Below are 15,359 nucleotides of genomic sequence, written 5' to 3'. Positions count from 1 at the left end.
TGTGTATGTTCACTTTCAAGCTCTAGAATTGAAATTTAAGATCCGTAAATGGAGGAGGGTCCTGTGTGTCTGAGCGATCACACACACCTCGCGTTCACCCCACCTTCCCTCTGTTGGTGTGTCCCGGGCACGTCTGTGTGCTCAGTCAGTCACTGAGCGTTTGTGAGTGCCCGCTCTGTGCTAAGTTTGGGGGCGCAGGAATGAATGCGACATAATCCCTGCCCCCCAGAAATGGATAGTCTGGGGTAGTAAATATTAAACTGAAAAAAACAGAATATATACGAAGACATTTATAGTAGAAGTAAAACCACTAATTCTCCCTGTGATGGTTGGGAGAAATTTTACAGGTGAGGTGGCATTTAAATTGGATCATGACTAAGACCTCTCTAGGTACAGTGAGAAGGGAGGGAAGGGGAGGAGCCCTCTGGGCAAAGAGAACAGTAGATACAGACGCAGTTGGATGAGCATGCGGGTGTTTGGAAAATTCAGTGGTGTGTGAGCACTCAGGGTGGGGATAGAGCGGCTGGAAGTAAAGATATTTGCTGTCAGATAATAAAGGGCCTTATAGACCAGCCGAAGTTCCTTTTATCCTGTCTGGGAGGAGCCATTGTATGTCCTGAAGTCAGACTGGGCTGTTAAGAAGGTACCCTGTTATTAACAACCACACCTAAAACAAAAGCAAACTAAGCAGACAGCTAGATCAGGAGCAGAACCATAAAAATGGAGATCTCATGGAGGGTTAGCAACAGGGGAGTGGGAGGATGAGAAGGGGGGAGAAGGTACAGAAAATAAGTAGCATAGATGGTAGGTAGAAAATAGATGGGGGGAGGGAAAGAATAGTAGGGGAGATATAGAATCTAAAGAACTTGTGACATATGGACATAAACTAAAGGGGGGAATTGTGGGGGAGGGGTGTACAGGGTGGAGGGGAATGAAGGGGGGAAATAGGACAACTGTAATGGCATAATCAATAAAATACATTTAAAAAACAAAAAAGAAGGTAACCCTGGTCCTGGTAGAGACACAATAAGAGGGTAGATTAAAGTAGAGAGAGACCAACCGTACACCTGATAGTGGTTCCTGTAGTCCAGACCAGCCTAAAAGCCTGGACTAGTCTTGTGAAAATAAAGCTAGATTTAAGGAACAGATTCAAAACCCTAAAAAATATTGATAACTAACTTCAAATAATGTAACAATAACAAAATATGAAGATACTTTAAAATGACAATCACGAGAGTTTTTCATGTAAGAAGAAATTCTGGGTTATTACAAAAGAAAGCTAGCAGATTTGCATGCACCTTAAAATCTCAATTATGCCTATTTCCAGCTTTTCTACAGTGACATACATGATTTTTATTTTTGGGGAAAAGCATATAGTTTTAAAAGAAAACGGGACATTTAGAGAGACAGTGGGGGGTGATCGAGGGCAGGCTGCCTCTGGATTTCTGGACGTCACTAGACACCCGGACTTCAGGAGGCCGTGGGAGACCGTATCTTTATTTAATAACCATTTACAGACCACTTGCTGTCTTTAGTTGGAGTGAGAAGAATTTCATTCCCTGCCTTAAGTTAGTCATCCCAGTAGGAAGTCCACAGGAGCAGACAGCTGAGCAGAGAGCCGCGGTCGGCAGTGTCAGCGTGGCTGCCGTGTGCAAAGCCCTGCAAGAACCAGAGGAGGAAGGAGCGGCCCCTCCCGTGGGTAGTCTGGGAGAGCTCGAGCTGGGCCCCAAAGCATGAGCAATGACAACCGCTGCCATTTATGAAGTACCGTGTGCTGGACCGCAAATAAGTTTTTGTAATCTCTTCAGCCCCTATAAGGAAGACGTTATCAACCAACCCATTAATTCAACAAATAGGACTTGAGCACCTTCCATGTCCCTGGAGAACTGGGCTTGAGGAGAGAGCATTGATCAGCACAGGGAAATCTGTGCCCCCCGTGGAGCTTATATTCTAATAGGAATAAAAATAGAACTGAGGTTCAGAGAGGTCTTACGGTCAGTTCCCCCACACAAATGGACTGAAGTTGGACTTGAACGCACAGTAATCTAAGTCCACTCACCGGGTGGGAAGGAGGGAGCAGAGCCTGCTGGAAAGACCGAACAGCCTGGTAAAGCACGGAATCGAGGAAGCCGTGGTGTGTCCAGAGAGCAGGGGACAGTGCACTTAGGCCAGAGCACCCGCAGACTGTGGGGCCAGGGGCTCAGGGGTCCTGTCGGGTGGAAGAACTGGTCACTGCTTAGGGTGCTGGGATCAGGGTGGTGTCTGCTGACATGACAGTGTTGGGCAGTGTGTGTGGACTTCGTGGCTTTTTTACAAGGACAGCGATACACCTGAAGGTTCTTGCCTCTCCTGCTCTGCTCTCACACACATTGAAATCGGTTGTATTGGCACCTTTTAAGTCTTGCCTTGGAATTAGGAGAAATACCTTTGTTACACAGATGACTTTTGCTAGTGCATTCAAGGCATAGTGTGGTTTCAGATGAGCAAAGGAATTCCATTGGGAAAGTTCTCAAGAACCTGGGAGGTTTTTTCCTCGTATTTTGAGATCAGAGGTAATTTATTTAACACTCTGGTCCTGGAGTAAGTCTTTTCTGTGATTGTCAGCCATTTTCAACACTAGTGTTCCATCTCAGTGACGTCCCGAATCTGAGGGACATCTCAGTGACGTCCCGATTAAATGTCGTAATGCCCATGAGATGGAACGTGAGTCTTAGGAAAGTACCCATTTTCTTGCCTTGTTTTACTTGTGGTACTTGGAGACATTTCACACATTGAGACTCTTAAGATCTGAAAAACTACTTGATCTCAGGTGATAGTTTTAACTGATCTTGGTGCTTGAGGGAAGCTTTTAAGACTGTTGGCTAGAGAGCCAGAGAGGCCAGCAGGCCCCGTCCTGTGTGCCTGCGACCCAAGTCTCTGCAGGAAACAAAGCCACCCAGTCCCTCCGCAGCCTCCGTGTGGCCGGTGCTGGTGAACCCCTGCCGCAGTGGTCACACAGGGCACGGTTAGCAGCCTGTGCAGAAGCACCTAGTTGCATCAGCCCCATCTCCACAGTTTAGTTGGGAGCATAGTAAATACAAATTTTGACAAATCTCAATCATGTTGTTTCCTACAACTTTCTTCTCTTGGCCCCGTCTCCCCGTGGTTCCAGATGAATCCTAGGTGCTGGCCCAGCTGTCACCCCGCCCACGTCCATAGTCCCGGCTTCTGCAGCATGCTTGCTCTCCACGCAGCGCTCTGGCGCGGTTCTTGTTCATCGCCTTCTCCGCCTGTGCTTCCCCATTCCTCATGGCTCCGTGCTTGTTCATCCCACACAGACTCCTCAATCCTCCTAAGAAGGGCAGGATTGTCATTTTAAAGGAATGGAGGCATCAAGGAGTTGAGTGGCTCACCGGCAGATTTGGAAGCAGGGGCTGGAACCCCACCCCCGGAGCCTGCAGTGCCCTCTGGGCCTGACGACCTCCTCGGGGTTCCGTTCCTCCAGTTTTGGTTTTGGCTTTATTTTACTTTGTTTAGTTTTTTAAAGTAAAACTTCACCTCATTATGAGAGTTTTACAGCACTTCAGTTTTCACGTCCCACACATCTTCAAAACCATGTCGACGTTTGGATCCCCAGCTTTTGTTATGGTCAGCGCACATCTGCTCTTTATCTAACCGTTTTAATTTTGTCCATGACCATCCTCCACTGCAGGCTTCTCAACCAGATGAGTTGACCATTGAGGAGCATGAGGTGTTAGAAGTGATTGAAGATGGAGATATGGAAGACTGGGTAAAGGTATATTCCTTTGCTCATATCACCCCTTCTTGTGACATTTTTAGGAGTGTTTTGGCTCTTGCCATGCCCCATCCAGACTGTGCGTGCAAACCTGTTCTGTCACGTGTCTTTTCCTCAGGCTCGGAATAAAGTCGGTCAAGTGGGGTACGTGCCAGAAAAATACCTCCAGTTCCCCACCTCGAACAGCCTGCTGAGCATGCTGCAGTCGCTGGCTGCCCTGGACAGCCGGTCGCACACTTCCAGCAACTCCACGGAGGCCGAACTCGTCTCGGGCAGCCTCAACGGAGACGCCAGCGGTAAAGACCGAAGCTGGGCGCTGTGCAGTTGGTCTCGTTTGGCCCAAACTGTATTTATTGCCTGGAGTCGGCCTCGGGGTGGGGCTAAAGGCCACGACTCCGCTCCCATTCTGTAACGTGTTTTCCTTCATATGGCCCCACTGGCCCGTCCCAGTTGAGCCCCGAAGTTGGGCTTCAGCAACTGAAAACAGTGCGGCTCTTCTCCTTGTCACACAAGCACAGGGGTGGTCGCCAAAGTGACCCGGATGTCATCGTCCTTACTGCGTTTTTCTCTCTCTTGCCCCCTAGTCTGTTTCGTCAAAGCACTTTATGACTACGAGGGTCAGACAGATGACGAATTGTCCTTTCCTGAGGGAGCAATCATCCGAATCTTGAACAAAGAAAACCAGGATGACGACGGCTTCTGGGAGGGGGAGTTCAGCGGGCGGGTCGGAGTGTTCCCGTCGGTGCTGGTGGAAGAGCTCTCGGCCTCAGAAAATGGCGACACTCCGTGCACGAGGGAGATTCAGGTACCTGAGCCGGGAGAGAGCGGACTGAAGGTGTTTAAGGGAAGTGACTCCCCTGGGGCCTCAGCCTCACCCTCAGCACCTCAGCCCCAGGGGCCAGGTGTTTGCAAAACGGAGTTTGGGGAAGCAGGACCCACTGGTCAGGCTCTTGTGTGATGGCTGTGTTAGACCTGTGCTGCCCCACAAGTGAGGGTGAGCAGGGGAGGGTGGCCTCTGAACCCGCTCACCGAAACGCCGGATCGCGTGTGAGATGCAAAACGGTGGTTTGGTGGAGAAGCAGAAACAAACCGGCGCGGGGATGTGTATTGTCTCCGTGGCTAGTTTATACGGTAAAAGTGTGAGTTTGCTCGTACTCTTCTCCCCCGTCTGCGCCTCCTGCCCGGCCCGGGTTGTGCCGGCCCCTTTTCAGAGAATCGGTGAGCCCGCCAGAGCCCCATCATACATACACCTGTGGCCCCGCGCTTAGCTCGTCAGAGCCAGAGCGAGGCCCGCCTTCACCGGAAACCCGAGGCGGGTCCGTCACAGCAGGCCCGGCGGGTCCAGCACCGTAAGGAACAGGCCCCGGTTCTGTGGCGTTGTGACCGCTGAGCCTGACACTTACAAAACCTGAGGAAGTCGGAAACTCAGCCAATTATTTTATGTTTCACAAAAAAATATTTAACTTTCACTTTTTTTGTTCTTCACTGAATTCACTGACTTGACTAATTCGGTGTGTTTTTAGTAGAACTCTAGAGAACAGTTTGACTGGGTAACTGTTTAAGATGAGCTATGATCGGCGGTGTAATGAGACCTGTGAGAGCAAAAGTTAAATGCAACACAAAATCAAGATTCGGCGTCGTTCAGTCTAGGTTCACATACTCCTAAGGAGTCTGACCAAAAGTGTCGGCGGTCGTGACTTAGCTCCAGAGCAAAGTAACTCGTCCGACGTGGTCAGGGAGGCCAGCCAGCCGTCCTTCCCGGGGCGAGCACCGTGTAACCCCCTTCCCTCCGTGGCAGATCTCTCCGTCCCCCAAGCCGCCCGGCTCCCTGCCTCCTCTGCCGCTGTACGACCAGCCCCCCAGCAGCCCCTACCCCAGCCCGGACAAGAGGAGCTCCCAGTACTTCCCCCGCTCTCCTTCAGCAAACGGTAAGGGTTCTGCTGGACAGGGGTCGGAATGGATTTTCATTCAGAAATCCGCTAGTTCACCCAAAGGACGGACAGACAGAGCCGCACTAGCGTTCTCATTGCTCTGCGCCACAAGTAAAATGGGTCTTCTTTGGTTCTCTCCCTTAGAAAACAGCGTCCATGCCGAATCGCCGGGATGCTCACAGGCACCCCGGCCTGCTGCTGAGCCCTCACATGGCAAACTGCGACCGGTAGGCCCTCACCTGGCGGGGCTGTGGAACGCGCTGTTCTTGCACATTGAAAACTAGGAATGAGTGTTTCCCCTCGGCCCCTGTGTTCTTGCTAATTCCCCCATGCAAGGGAGAGATGGGTAAGGGGAGATAAGAAGAGTTCTTGACGAAGAAGAGCATAAAAGTCAACACATCCCAGGAGATCCGGTCTACACTGGCACTTTTTCCTGAGTCGTGGTGAGATTCGCGGTGATAGCTGCGGACGTGTATTTAAACTGTAACAGGCTCTGTGAGCATCGAAGTGATCTCCTTGTGAAACAGAAGCACGCTTTTTTCAGCACGCGTTTACTGAGACCCCGTTTTCCAGGCCTATGTCTGCGTCTCTGAGGGACACTGAAGTGAAATAAGATGCACTTCATGCCCTTTTGAGGTCTGAGAGCTTCTGTTCCCCGGAGAATCTGCTTCCACCTCGCTCCCCACCACCGCCACCTCACTGTGCAGCCACTCTCGCTCGTCCCGGGTTGGAACTTCCACTTGTGCTGGTCCTTTCCCGGACCCCCTTATCAGCATTTGACAGTGTCCCTCAAAACCACTCACTCCCTTTGGTTTGGTCATTCAGCACGTGTATTGAGTGCCTTGTAAAGGACTCGGTTCTTCATCCTAAATGTGATAGGAAGCCGATTGTAAGGTTATAAGCAGGACAGAGATATGACTAGTTTTGCATTTTTAAAGCATTACGATGGCACCTAAGTAGGGAATGAGTGGAAGGTGACAGAGCGGACTTGGGGAGCCGTGAGGAGGCTGGAGCAGGGGTGCAGGCGGGAGGGCCGGCAGCATCCGGAGTGGTGGGCAGAGGCGGGCCGGTGTGCCGCACTAGCCTTTCCTGGTTCGGTTTGCTTTCTGCCTCTGGCCCTTCCTTTCCACTGGCTTGTGCAGGCTTCTCTGCCCCTGTCCATCTCTGCTAATGCTTCTTAGGATTCTGTCCATGGGCTGCTTCTCTTGGAGTCATTAAACTCTCCCTGTGCCATCTCATCTGCTGCCACACCTTTGGCGACTGTTTACTGAGAACTCCCAGGATTATAACTGCCTATCTGATCTCTTCCCTGGGCTGCAGGCTTGTGGGCATCTCGGTGTATGTGCCAAATGCCCAAATCTCAGCAAAAGTGAGTTCATTATCCTCCCTACCAGTGCTCTGGTCTCCCACCAACAGTCGTCACCAAGTCCTGCCGCGTCCCCTCAGAGATAGCCGTCAGTCTCCCCAGCTCCCCACTGCCCGGCTCCCTACTGCCGGTGCCAGTTCCAGCCTGCAGGGACCCTCGTCCCGGTGACGACGGAAGTCTGCTAAGTTGTCTTATCGGTGCCTGTGTCCACCTCCACTCCTCTCTCCAAACTGTGACCTAACTCATCTTTTCACACATCTGATAATGCTTTTCACCAAGGACTCTTCTGCGTAGAGAATAAAGCTCAGATTTCATGACTATTCCCAGCCTCCTTCTCTGGCGTTCTCTTTCACAACTTCCTTCCAAGACATGCTCCAAGGTTTTCAGGTCTCCAAGCCCTGCTCCCTCTTACTTCCAACTCCAGGCCTGCTCTGTGGACAAGACTTTTAGGGCCTCAGTCCCGCTTGTGCCCCTGAGGCTTTTGGCCCAGGCAAGAACCTGATTCATGGGTTTTACATGTCATCCAGAACAGTAACTCCTTCTCAGTGTGGGAAAGAGTGAAAATTAGGTGGAAAGACATGTGGAGGGCATCTCTGAGACTCCGGTGGGCCCCTGTCCTTGGATGAATGATTGGTTAGGGTTTGAGTGCTTCATTCAGACATGGAGTTTGGAGCTGACAGTTTGTGTAACTGTTTCCTGCTCAGGTCCGGGCAGCTCCCCCTCCGCCTACACAGAACCACCGCAGGCCCGCCGAGAAGATTGAGGATGTAGAGATCACACTGGTGTGATGGCGGGTGTGCCATGGTCACTGCTGCAATCAAGGCCAGGCTCGGAGTGCGGCCAGTCTCGTTTCTTAGGCACCTTTGCATGGTGATGACTCTTAAACAGAGCAAAAACCAGGAGGACCGTTTGCAACTGGGTGGCCTGGTGGACTCCTCCCACATTTTGAATATTTTGTGCCTTTTTTTGTTGTCATTTTCTATGTCATCTCTCCTACCATAGCACAAATCCTGGCGGGCCCTCAAAATAGCGGGGAGCAGCCCCTGTGCCTGATAGTGGCCCGTTTTTATCTAAGACTCAAGACCAGGCCTCGTCCTGGGGACAGTCACAGCGACACTGATCTTGTGCACTCGTACAGTATATTACTGTGGCCACAGGGTGTGGCAGAGATTCTCATCTTCAAGTGGCTTTTGCTCATCTGATTAAGTTTAATCAGATCACTTTGGCTGCGGAGGAAGCGGAAGGAGGGACTTCAGGGAGGCTGGCTCCTCCCCACAGTTAGTCCCGGACTGAGAGCGTGGAGCTTCATTGGAAACCAGTGGACTGCCCTGAATTTAGCGCCAGTTGCATCAATGCACATCTCTTCCACAACTAACAGATCCAAAACAGTAACAGTGTCTTTTGTGTTAATACTTCTGCCATTCATAGTATCAGTGGAGCTAATAAGGAGGGGCCGAACTAGTAGCCAGATCTCATCCGTCACAGACCAGTAGAAAGGAGGCTGCGGCTAGAGCAGAAATGGAGCCTCCAGATCTGAAAGGAGCCGATTTAACGTTCTTTTTGTATTTGGGTATTTCTCAGCTTAATTTTTGCAGCACATACTCTTCTGACCAGTATCCTTAGAGATAAATTATCTAGATAAATTGGGGACACATGCTTGCTGTGTTGAGCTCCTCTAATGGGAGAGCCCCGAGCATCGGTTTATCCCCAAGCCAGTGCACTGGCCCAGCCAGGCAGGTGGTGGCTGGTGCAGAGCGGCGGCCAGCCCCGACGGAGAATGCAGCTGCCTGGACCCCACTGACCTGACCTTTCCCTGGGAGAAAGAGCCTGTGGCCCAAGGAGGAAACCGGCTCCCAACAAAAGAGGACTGAAGGATTGCACACCTGCACAAGTGCAAACTGACGAGGAAAATGCAGGTTCTCTGTGCCGTGGAGAGAGCAGGGGCTGACTCTCCGCGGGCCGGCCAGGCACCGCAGCGGTGTCCAGGAGCAGGCCCAAGCTGGCTCCCCGCCTCCCATGAAGATACAGAGTGTTACCTAGGGACTGGGGGACGTCTGCCACTTGTTTTGGGTTTTTTTTTTTTTTTAAGAAATCAAATTTGCAGAATTTAGTCTAAAAGTTGTATTACACTTTGGAAATTCCATCCCTCCTATGACTCTGAAAACTTGAAATGTCGCCAAATGTCCCCATGGGATTTTTTTTTAAGGTCATAACTAAAGCAATTTTCAGTTCGTCATTTGATCATTTCAGTGACAATACCCACTGATGAATCTTCTCCATGATTTGGGGTTTTGGGTTTCTTTTATGTTTTCTGTTGTTTTTGCATTTTTTGACCTGTTGATCTATTTGAGGTCTTTTTTGTTATCAAACTTATTCTTAAGTTTAAAAAAAATAAAGGGTGGTTTTTTAAAAAGATTTTAAAGTTTGCCTACATGTTAAACATCTTCAGAGCACTTTAAGATTCTTCCAAGTGCTTAAATAAGGCAGTTCTCACCACCCAGCCTTGTACTCTCTCTAGCTAGCCAAATTGTCCTTGAATCTGGGTTTTTCACATTCTCAGAGGGTTATTTGAAATTTTTTGTTATATTTTAAATATTTTTTTGGAAGAGCTGCTAATTTTATTTTTAAAAAAACAAAGTTGTAAAAATAAGCCTCCTTTTTAAAAAGCACCCCTCCCCCCAGGACACATCACCCGGCATCACAGCGCACCGGGCGGGCTCGGCAGGAGCGCCTGCCTGCAGATGCGCCTTCGTTACAGCGGCTGTAAAAAGTTTGTATTTATTATGTATAAAATGTTGAATAATAAAAAAATGGAATTAAGTTCTCTAAGTTTCCTTTTAAAAAGATTTGGGTAAACAGGCTCGTGCAACCAGACAATGCTCCTTATAAAGAGATACTCCTAGGCCCTCCCTTTAACCAAGCTGCAGATACCAAGGGGGAGCACATGCATCTGTCCACGGGGCAAACGGTCCTTGATGCCACCTGCCCGCCAGGGACAACATTCCGGATACTAGAGGTAGTAATGACTAAGTCGTGGTCTTTGCTTGCAAGGTTCTTTCCGGGCAGGGGAGGGGACAGGTGCACACGGCAGTGCTGTGTGACATGTCCTGGGACAGGACAGCGTGCTGAGGGAGCTGCGTGTGGGGCTGATCGTGCTGCTGGCAGGATGAGAGGAAGGCCACTGAAGTCCCCCTGGAGGATAGACCGTATTCTTCAGACCATAAGACGCATCTAGGTTTTAGAGGGGGAAATTTTTGAAGCAAAAAATGTGGTAAAATATTTAATAACATAAATAACGTAATATTTCACCAATGTAAATGTTAACAGAACTCAGCAGCAGCATTAACGACCGTTATTCCTCCCAAATTTGCGGGGGCGGGCGGGTATACCTTATAGTCTGAAAAATATGGTAACTACTGGCTTCTAGGAAGCGGGAACCCTGGATTCCTCTGCTCTCTCCTCAACCTCCACCCTAAGGAGTAATGAATGAATCAAGCCAAGAGGACTTTACTGGTCCCAGGGTTGGGTGGGTTCCTGGTGAAAGGCTGAGTCCCTCCGGCTGCTGGACGGCCACACTGAGGACCAGGGCCCCGCGTGTTTGGGGAGAGCCCAGCAGCTCCCCACTCCCCAGAGCGGCACACGTGCGGTGTGTGTGCTCCCAGATGCTCCCTGGGTGTGGACGCATACGTGTCCGCATTGCCTTTTTATGTAAGTGGAACCGTATGACACATTCCGGTTCACTCCTTCTTCTCGAAGGCTACATTATATTCTATTACAGGGGCATAATTTAAGCATTCATATAGTGATGAATGTTCAGGTTATGTATCCTTCCATTGGCTGTTAGAAAGTTGAAATTAACATCTTTGTTCATAATTCTTTATTACTTTGTTCCAGTAAAAATAGTGGGTAAGTTTCTGAGTATGTAATTTGAGAGTCAAAAAGGTATATGTTTATTTAATGGTTTTAGATTTTGCCAAATTGGCCTCCAAAATGGTTGTATCCATCGACACCCCCCCAATGGCCCAGGAGATGACACGTGGACTTTGGAGTCGGAAGGTCCGAGGGAAACAAACCCTGGCTCCAGCTGGACGGCCACGGGGACCGGGCTCCGCGCCCCGGGTCACCTGAGAGTCACGCCGTGGATCCACGTGTGCACGGTGAGCCGCTCGGGCGCTCACCACAGACGCTCAGCGTCCTCCCCCTCAGAGCCAGGGTCCTCGCTGCTGTTCCAGCCTCGTGGTAGCACAGGGTTGTCACGAGGTCACTCACCTTCTGCCTTGCCCTGCTGAGGAAAGCTGCTCCCGTGTGAGATTGCTGTGGCGTCAGAGGCTTAGTCTGTGACCCAGGAACAGAGTTATTAAGCCAGTTGCCCCGCCCCAGTGTCACAGCTACATTTTGGCCTCCGTCACAGGAACTAGCGTAGGGGAATCAGGTCAGACTCCCAGCACGTCACCTGGAGCCCTTTCCTCCCCGACCCTCCGCCCCAGCCCACGTCCAGCAGCAGAGACGTGAGTGAGACGATGTCATCTGGCCTTAGCTCTGTCACCACTCCATGGGTGACCTTTCCCTCCCAGCTGCCACATTCCCAGCTTTAAAAGGATAAAGTCAGATGATTTTTAAGGACTTATCCAACTCACATTCTAGACAAGTTCACTCTCTAGACGCAGTTAGAACATCACACAAAAATGCCGCAGTATTTGAGAACAGACTGACACACAGAATCCTTGAGACGGCCAGAAATGGACGAGAAAGGCCAAGCCACTGAACTGTCCCTGGCACAAAGCCAGCCTTGGTCTTCGGGGCTGAGCTCACATCCCAGGCTGCACTCACTGCTCACTCGCTGCCCAAGGAGCCCACCGTGGCCTTCGGTGTGGGGCCGGGAGCTGCCTCACCCTGCCCCAGTGGCCTTATGACAAAATCTGGCTGCTCCGATCTCATTTATTTTGCTCATTATTCAGTTGTTTTTATTTTATTACTTTTTTTTTAAAGAGGGAAACTTTTTTTTTTTTTTCAAGAGAGGGGAAGGGAAGGAGAAAGAGTAGGAGAGAAATATCAATGTATGGTTGCCTCTCATGCGTCCCCCGCTGGGAACTGGCCTGCAACCCAGGCATGTGCCCCGACTGGGAATCGAACCTCGATATTCTGGTTCACAGGCCCGCGCTCAATCCACTGAGCCACGCCAGCCAGGGCTCAGTTGTTTTTAATGAAAAAAAAAATACAACCAAGTTGCAGAAATCTTAGTTAAGGGGGAGCATTCTCGTTTGTCTCCAAATCCTACAACTTGACACAACCAGTATGTCTCTTCCTAAACTCTCCGTGTGTTTGCTCTGTCGCTGCTTGATGTGGCCAGAATCCTGTGAGTGCCAAAGAGCATCTAGTTCCTGGACCATTTTCTGGCTCCACTGGCCAAAAAATAAATGTGCTTCTGTCATGTCTGTTTCAGAGAGCTCTGGTCTGGCACTGTTTTCTGGAACATTATCTGAAACAGAGCAGAAGTGAACGCACATCCTTTCCACACTGTGTGCTAGACACCTAGGCATCCTCCTCATTCTTACCACCTTCGCGCTCCTGTGAAGGGCAGGGGACAGCGGGTCAGACACGCTGTCCCCAAACCCCTGGGCCACCTCAATGAGCTGTGAACTTAGGCCTATCCCCTCCTTTCTGGGCCTGCCTCATCTGGAAAGTGAGGATGAAAAGGTAATACAAACTTCCTAAGATGCAGGTGGATCAAATAAGATAATGTACAGATAATCTGAAAAAAGTATTGGCTAGTGGATGTGCATCCAGAGAGAGAGCCGCCTGCTCCGATGAGGTCTGTGCATCGCAGGTGGGTCTGGGCCGACGCAGCCAGGATTCCTCCAGAGAACATCTTAGGGGCCAGGGCTACCAGTCTCCAGCTGCTCTGTGTCCTATCAGCAAACTTCCTGCCCCAGGCCATGTGCCGGGCCCTGGTGACACAACTCAGATTCACCCCTGTTGCCCAGGGGCTCACATCTGGTAGGGAGACTCAGGAACTGCAGGCTCAATCCAATGTATCTCCCAGGACAGGAAGATGACCCAGGGGCCTCAGGAGCCTAAACTAGGGTTTCTCCCTCTCGGGTCTCAGGCTCATCGGGTCTGAGACTGGGCAGGGCAGGCAGAGGAGGCAGTGTTCACACCAGCAGAGCAGCCCCAGCAAGGAGCTGGGTCACCTTCGGTGAGGCCTGGGCCATGGAGGCAGGGAGACTCACAGACAGGGAGGCCCCTTGTCCAAGAAGACAGGGATTCCCCCAAGGCCTCTCTGGAAGGCAGCTGGGGGCAGAACCTAGAACTGAACCTCGGGAAGACCAGACAAGCCCTTCTGTGCAGAACCTGAATCCAGTTTCCAGAAAAGAGGGACTCAGAGGCCTGGATTTCTACCCCCACTCTGCTGGGGACCCTGCGCAAGGCCTTGCCCTCCTCTTCGGGAAGCAGCCTGAGTCTCTGAGTACTCTACTGAAAACCCGTGTGCCAACTGCTGAAGACCTGGATCCACGTTCAGCGACAGGGCTCTCCCTGAACCCCGCCACTGGGCTGCAGAGGTGAGGTACAGCCCCACCCCCAGCAGCAGCCCCACTCAGCCCTGCCTGCCCATTTCTCCACCCCGTGCCCCGAGTGCCTGGCCCGTCTCTGGCTCCTCCAGGAAGCACCCCTTCCCAGGGAGTTACCGTGTGTGCTCCCCGAGGTGAGGCACCTGCACCCCAGTGCGCTATCAGATCTGGCCTTCAGGGGGGTGGAGGGGTCACTGGCCCCGGAGTCAAATCAAACCATTTCCCGAGCCCCTTTTCTGGGTTCTCTGGGCAGTCTTCACTGCAGTCCTGAGGCACTTGCCCCAAATGGGGTGGCTGGTGACAGCCTCCTGTCCACCTTCCTGGTGTGGCCCTGCATGTCCCTCACTTCAAAAGACGCTAACCCTCCAAGCACAGGCCCCAGGCCCAGACTGGAAGAGAAGATACAGGGAGGGACTTAGGTTGGGCAAAAAGCTCTCTCAGCCCTGGCAGGGGCGCACCACAGGGGCAAGGGGTACCACGCAGCTCTGCCTAGAGCCCAGGGTGTCTGACATGTTCTCTTTTAAGTTATAACAGTCACCACCCAGCTGTGCCAGCTCTGTGATCTCACATCACTTAACCTCTCTGAGCCTCGGTTTTCTCAGCTGTGAAGGAAACGCCTGCATTGTAAGGTGGTTGCAATGAGTGAGATACCATGGAAAAGCACAGACCACAGGGCCTGACACAGAAGCAGGTCCTGGGTAAGGCAGTGGCTCCGTCTCCCTGGTCTTTCCAGGGTGACTCCCGGGACACAGAACGGCCTTGGCAGACACTGAGCAGCTGGTGCCTCCTGGTGGCCACCAGGAGCCAGGGCATGAGGGCTGGGCCTTCCTGAAGTTTGGGTGAAGGATGATGCACTCGTAGTATCTTCAGCTGCTAGACTGGCCGAGTGGAGTTGGGGGTATTTGGCCCCTTAAACACTACCCGGGGCTTTCTCTGTGCCAGGCCTGACCCCAGGGAATACCTGGTTCCCACCCTGGTCTCCTCCCAGAGTTCCCTGCTGAAATGGAGTCAGGCAGACACAAATGGGCCGGGTCTGAGGGGGCCACCGACCAGCCTGGCAAGTGAGGGGTTCTCCCAGTGAGGGGATCCTGAAGGGCAGATTTGACCTGGGGGCTGGGAGGCCAGAGCAACCTGAGTAGAGAGAAAATCACACACAAGACACATTGAGAGTAGCAAGGAAATGAAGATGCAGTGGAGGCCAGCAGGGCAGCCCCGGCGGCTTGGAAGTTCATGCCTGGAGTTTCTCTGCAGGCATCGGGCGAACTCCCGATAGTTAAACATGTGACTGTAACACCTTCAAAAGTTACGGTGGCAAGGAGGGGCCTAGGTGGGGTGACAGCAGGTCTGGAAGGTGGCCTGCAGTGGCAGTGGGGCTGGAGAGGAAAGGGACACAGTGGCTCCCCTGCCTTGGTGCTGAGGGCACAGTGTGAGGGGAGGAGGAGCTTCCGTCAGGGGAGATGAAGCCGGGGAGGCAGCCGTGGTCACCTAGAGCTTGGGTCAAGAGCGGCGGGTGGTCTGCGGGTCAGCAGATTTGGGTATGTGAGCCCAGCACTCACACAGCCTTTGACACGCGCCAGGAGCTTCACAAACACTAGTACATGGACACCTTACGACAGCCCTTGAGGTGCAGACTGTCACCCCATTTTACAGAGAAGGAAACTAAGACACAAAGACCTTAAGTAACTTGCTCAAAATCCTTCAGCTACTAAACAATGGAC

The 15,359-nt window shown here is 51.6% G+C and overlaps 1 protein-coding gene across 2 annotated transcripts in view; it reads left to right on the top strand.

The window, feature by feature from the left end:
- Positions 1-9,892, top strand: part of FCHSD2 (FCH and double SH3 domains 2) — a 221,250-nt gene extending 211,358 nt beyond the window's left edge. For both annotated transcript variants that reach the window (XM_037135754.2, XM_037135753.2), the window contains exons 15-20: positions 3,692-3,775; positions 3,894-4,071; positions 4,360-4,580; positions 5,574-5,703; positions 5,851-5,933; positions 7,777-9,892. In XM_037135754.2, the coding sequence (XP_036991649.2) occupies positions 3,692-3,775; positions 3,894-4,071; positions 4,360-4,580; positions 5,574-5,703; positions 5,851-5,933; positions 7,777-7,860 (780 nt within the window). In that variant the 3' untranslated portion in view covers positions 7,861-9,892. The remainder of the gene's footprint in view (positions 1-3,691; positions 3,776-3,893; positions 4,072-4,359; positions 4,581-5,573; positions 5,704-5,850; positions 5,934-7,776) is intronic.
- The last annotated feature ends 5,467 nt before the right edge of the window (positions 9,893-15,359 follow it).

The sequence above is a fragment of the Artibeus jamaicensis genome, unplaced genomic scaffold, assembly GCF_021234435.1.
Source record: "Artibeus jamaicensis isolate MK-2021 breed Jamaican fruit bat unplaced genomic scaffold, CSHL_Jam_final contig_64, whole genome shotgun sequence".
Taxonomy (NCBI): domain Eukaryota; kingdom Metazoa; phylum Chordata; class Mammalia; order Chiroptera; family Phyllostomidae; genus Artibeus; species Artibeus jamaicensis.
This window is presented reverse-complemented; position numbering and strand designations above follow the sequence as displayed.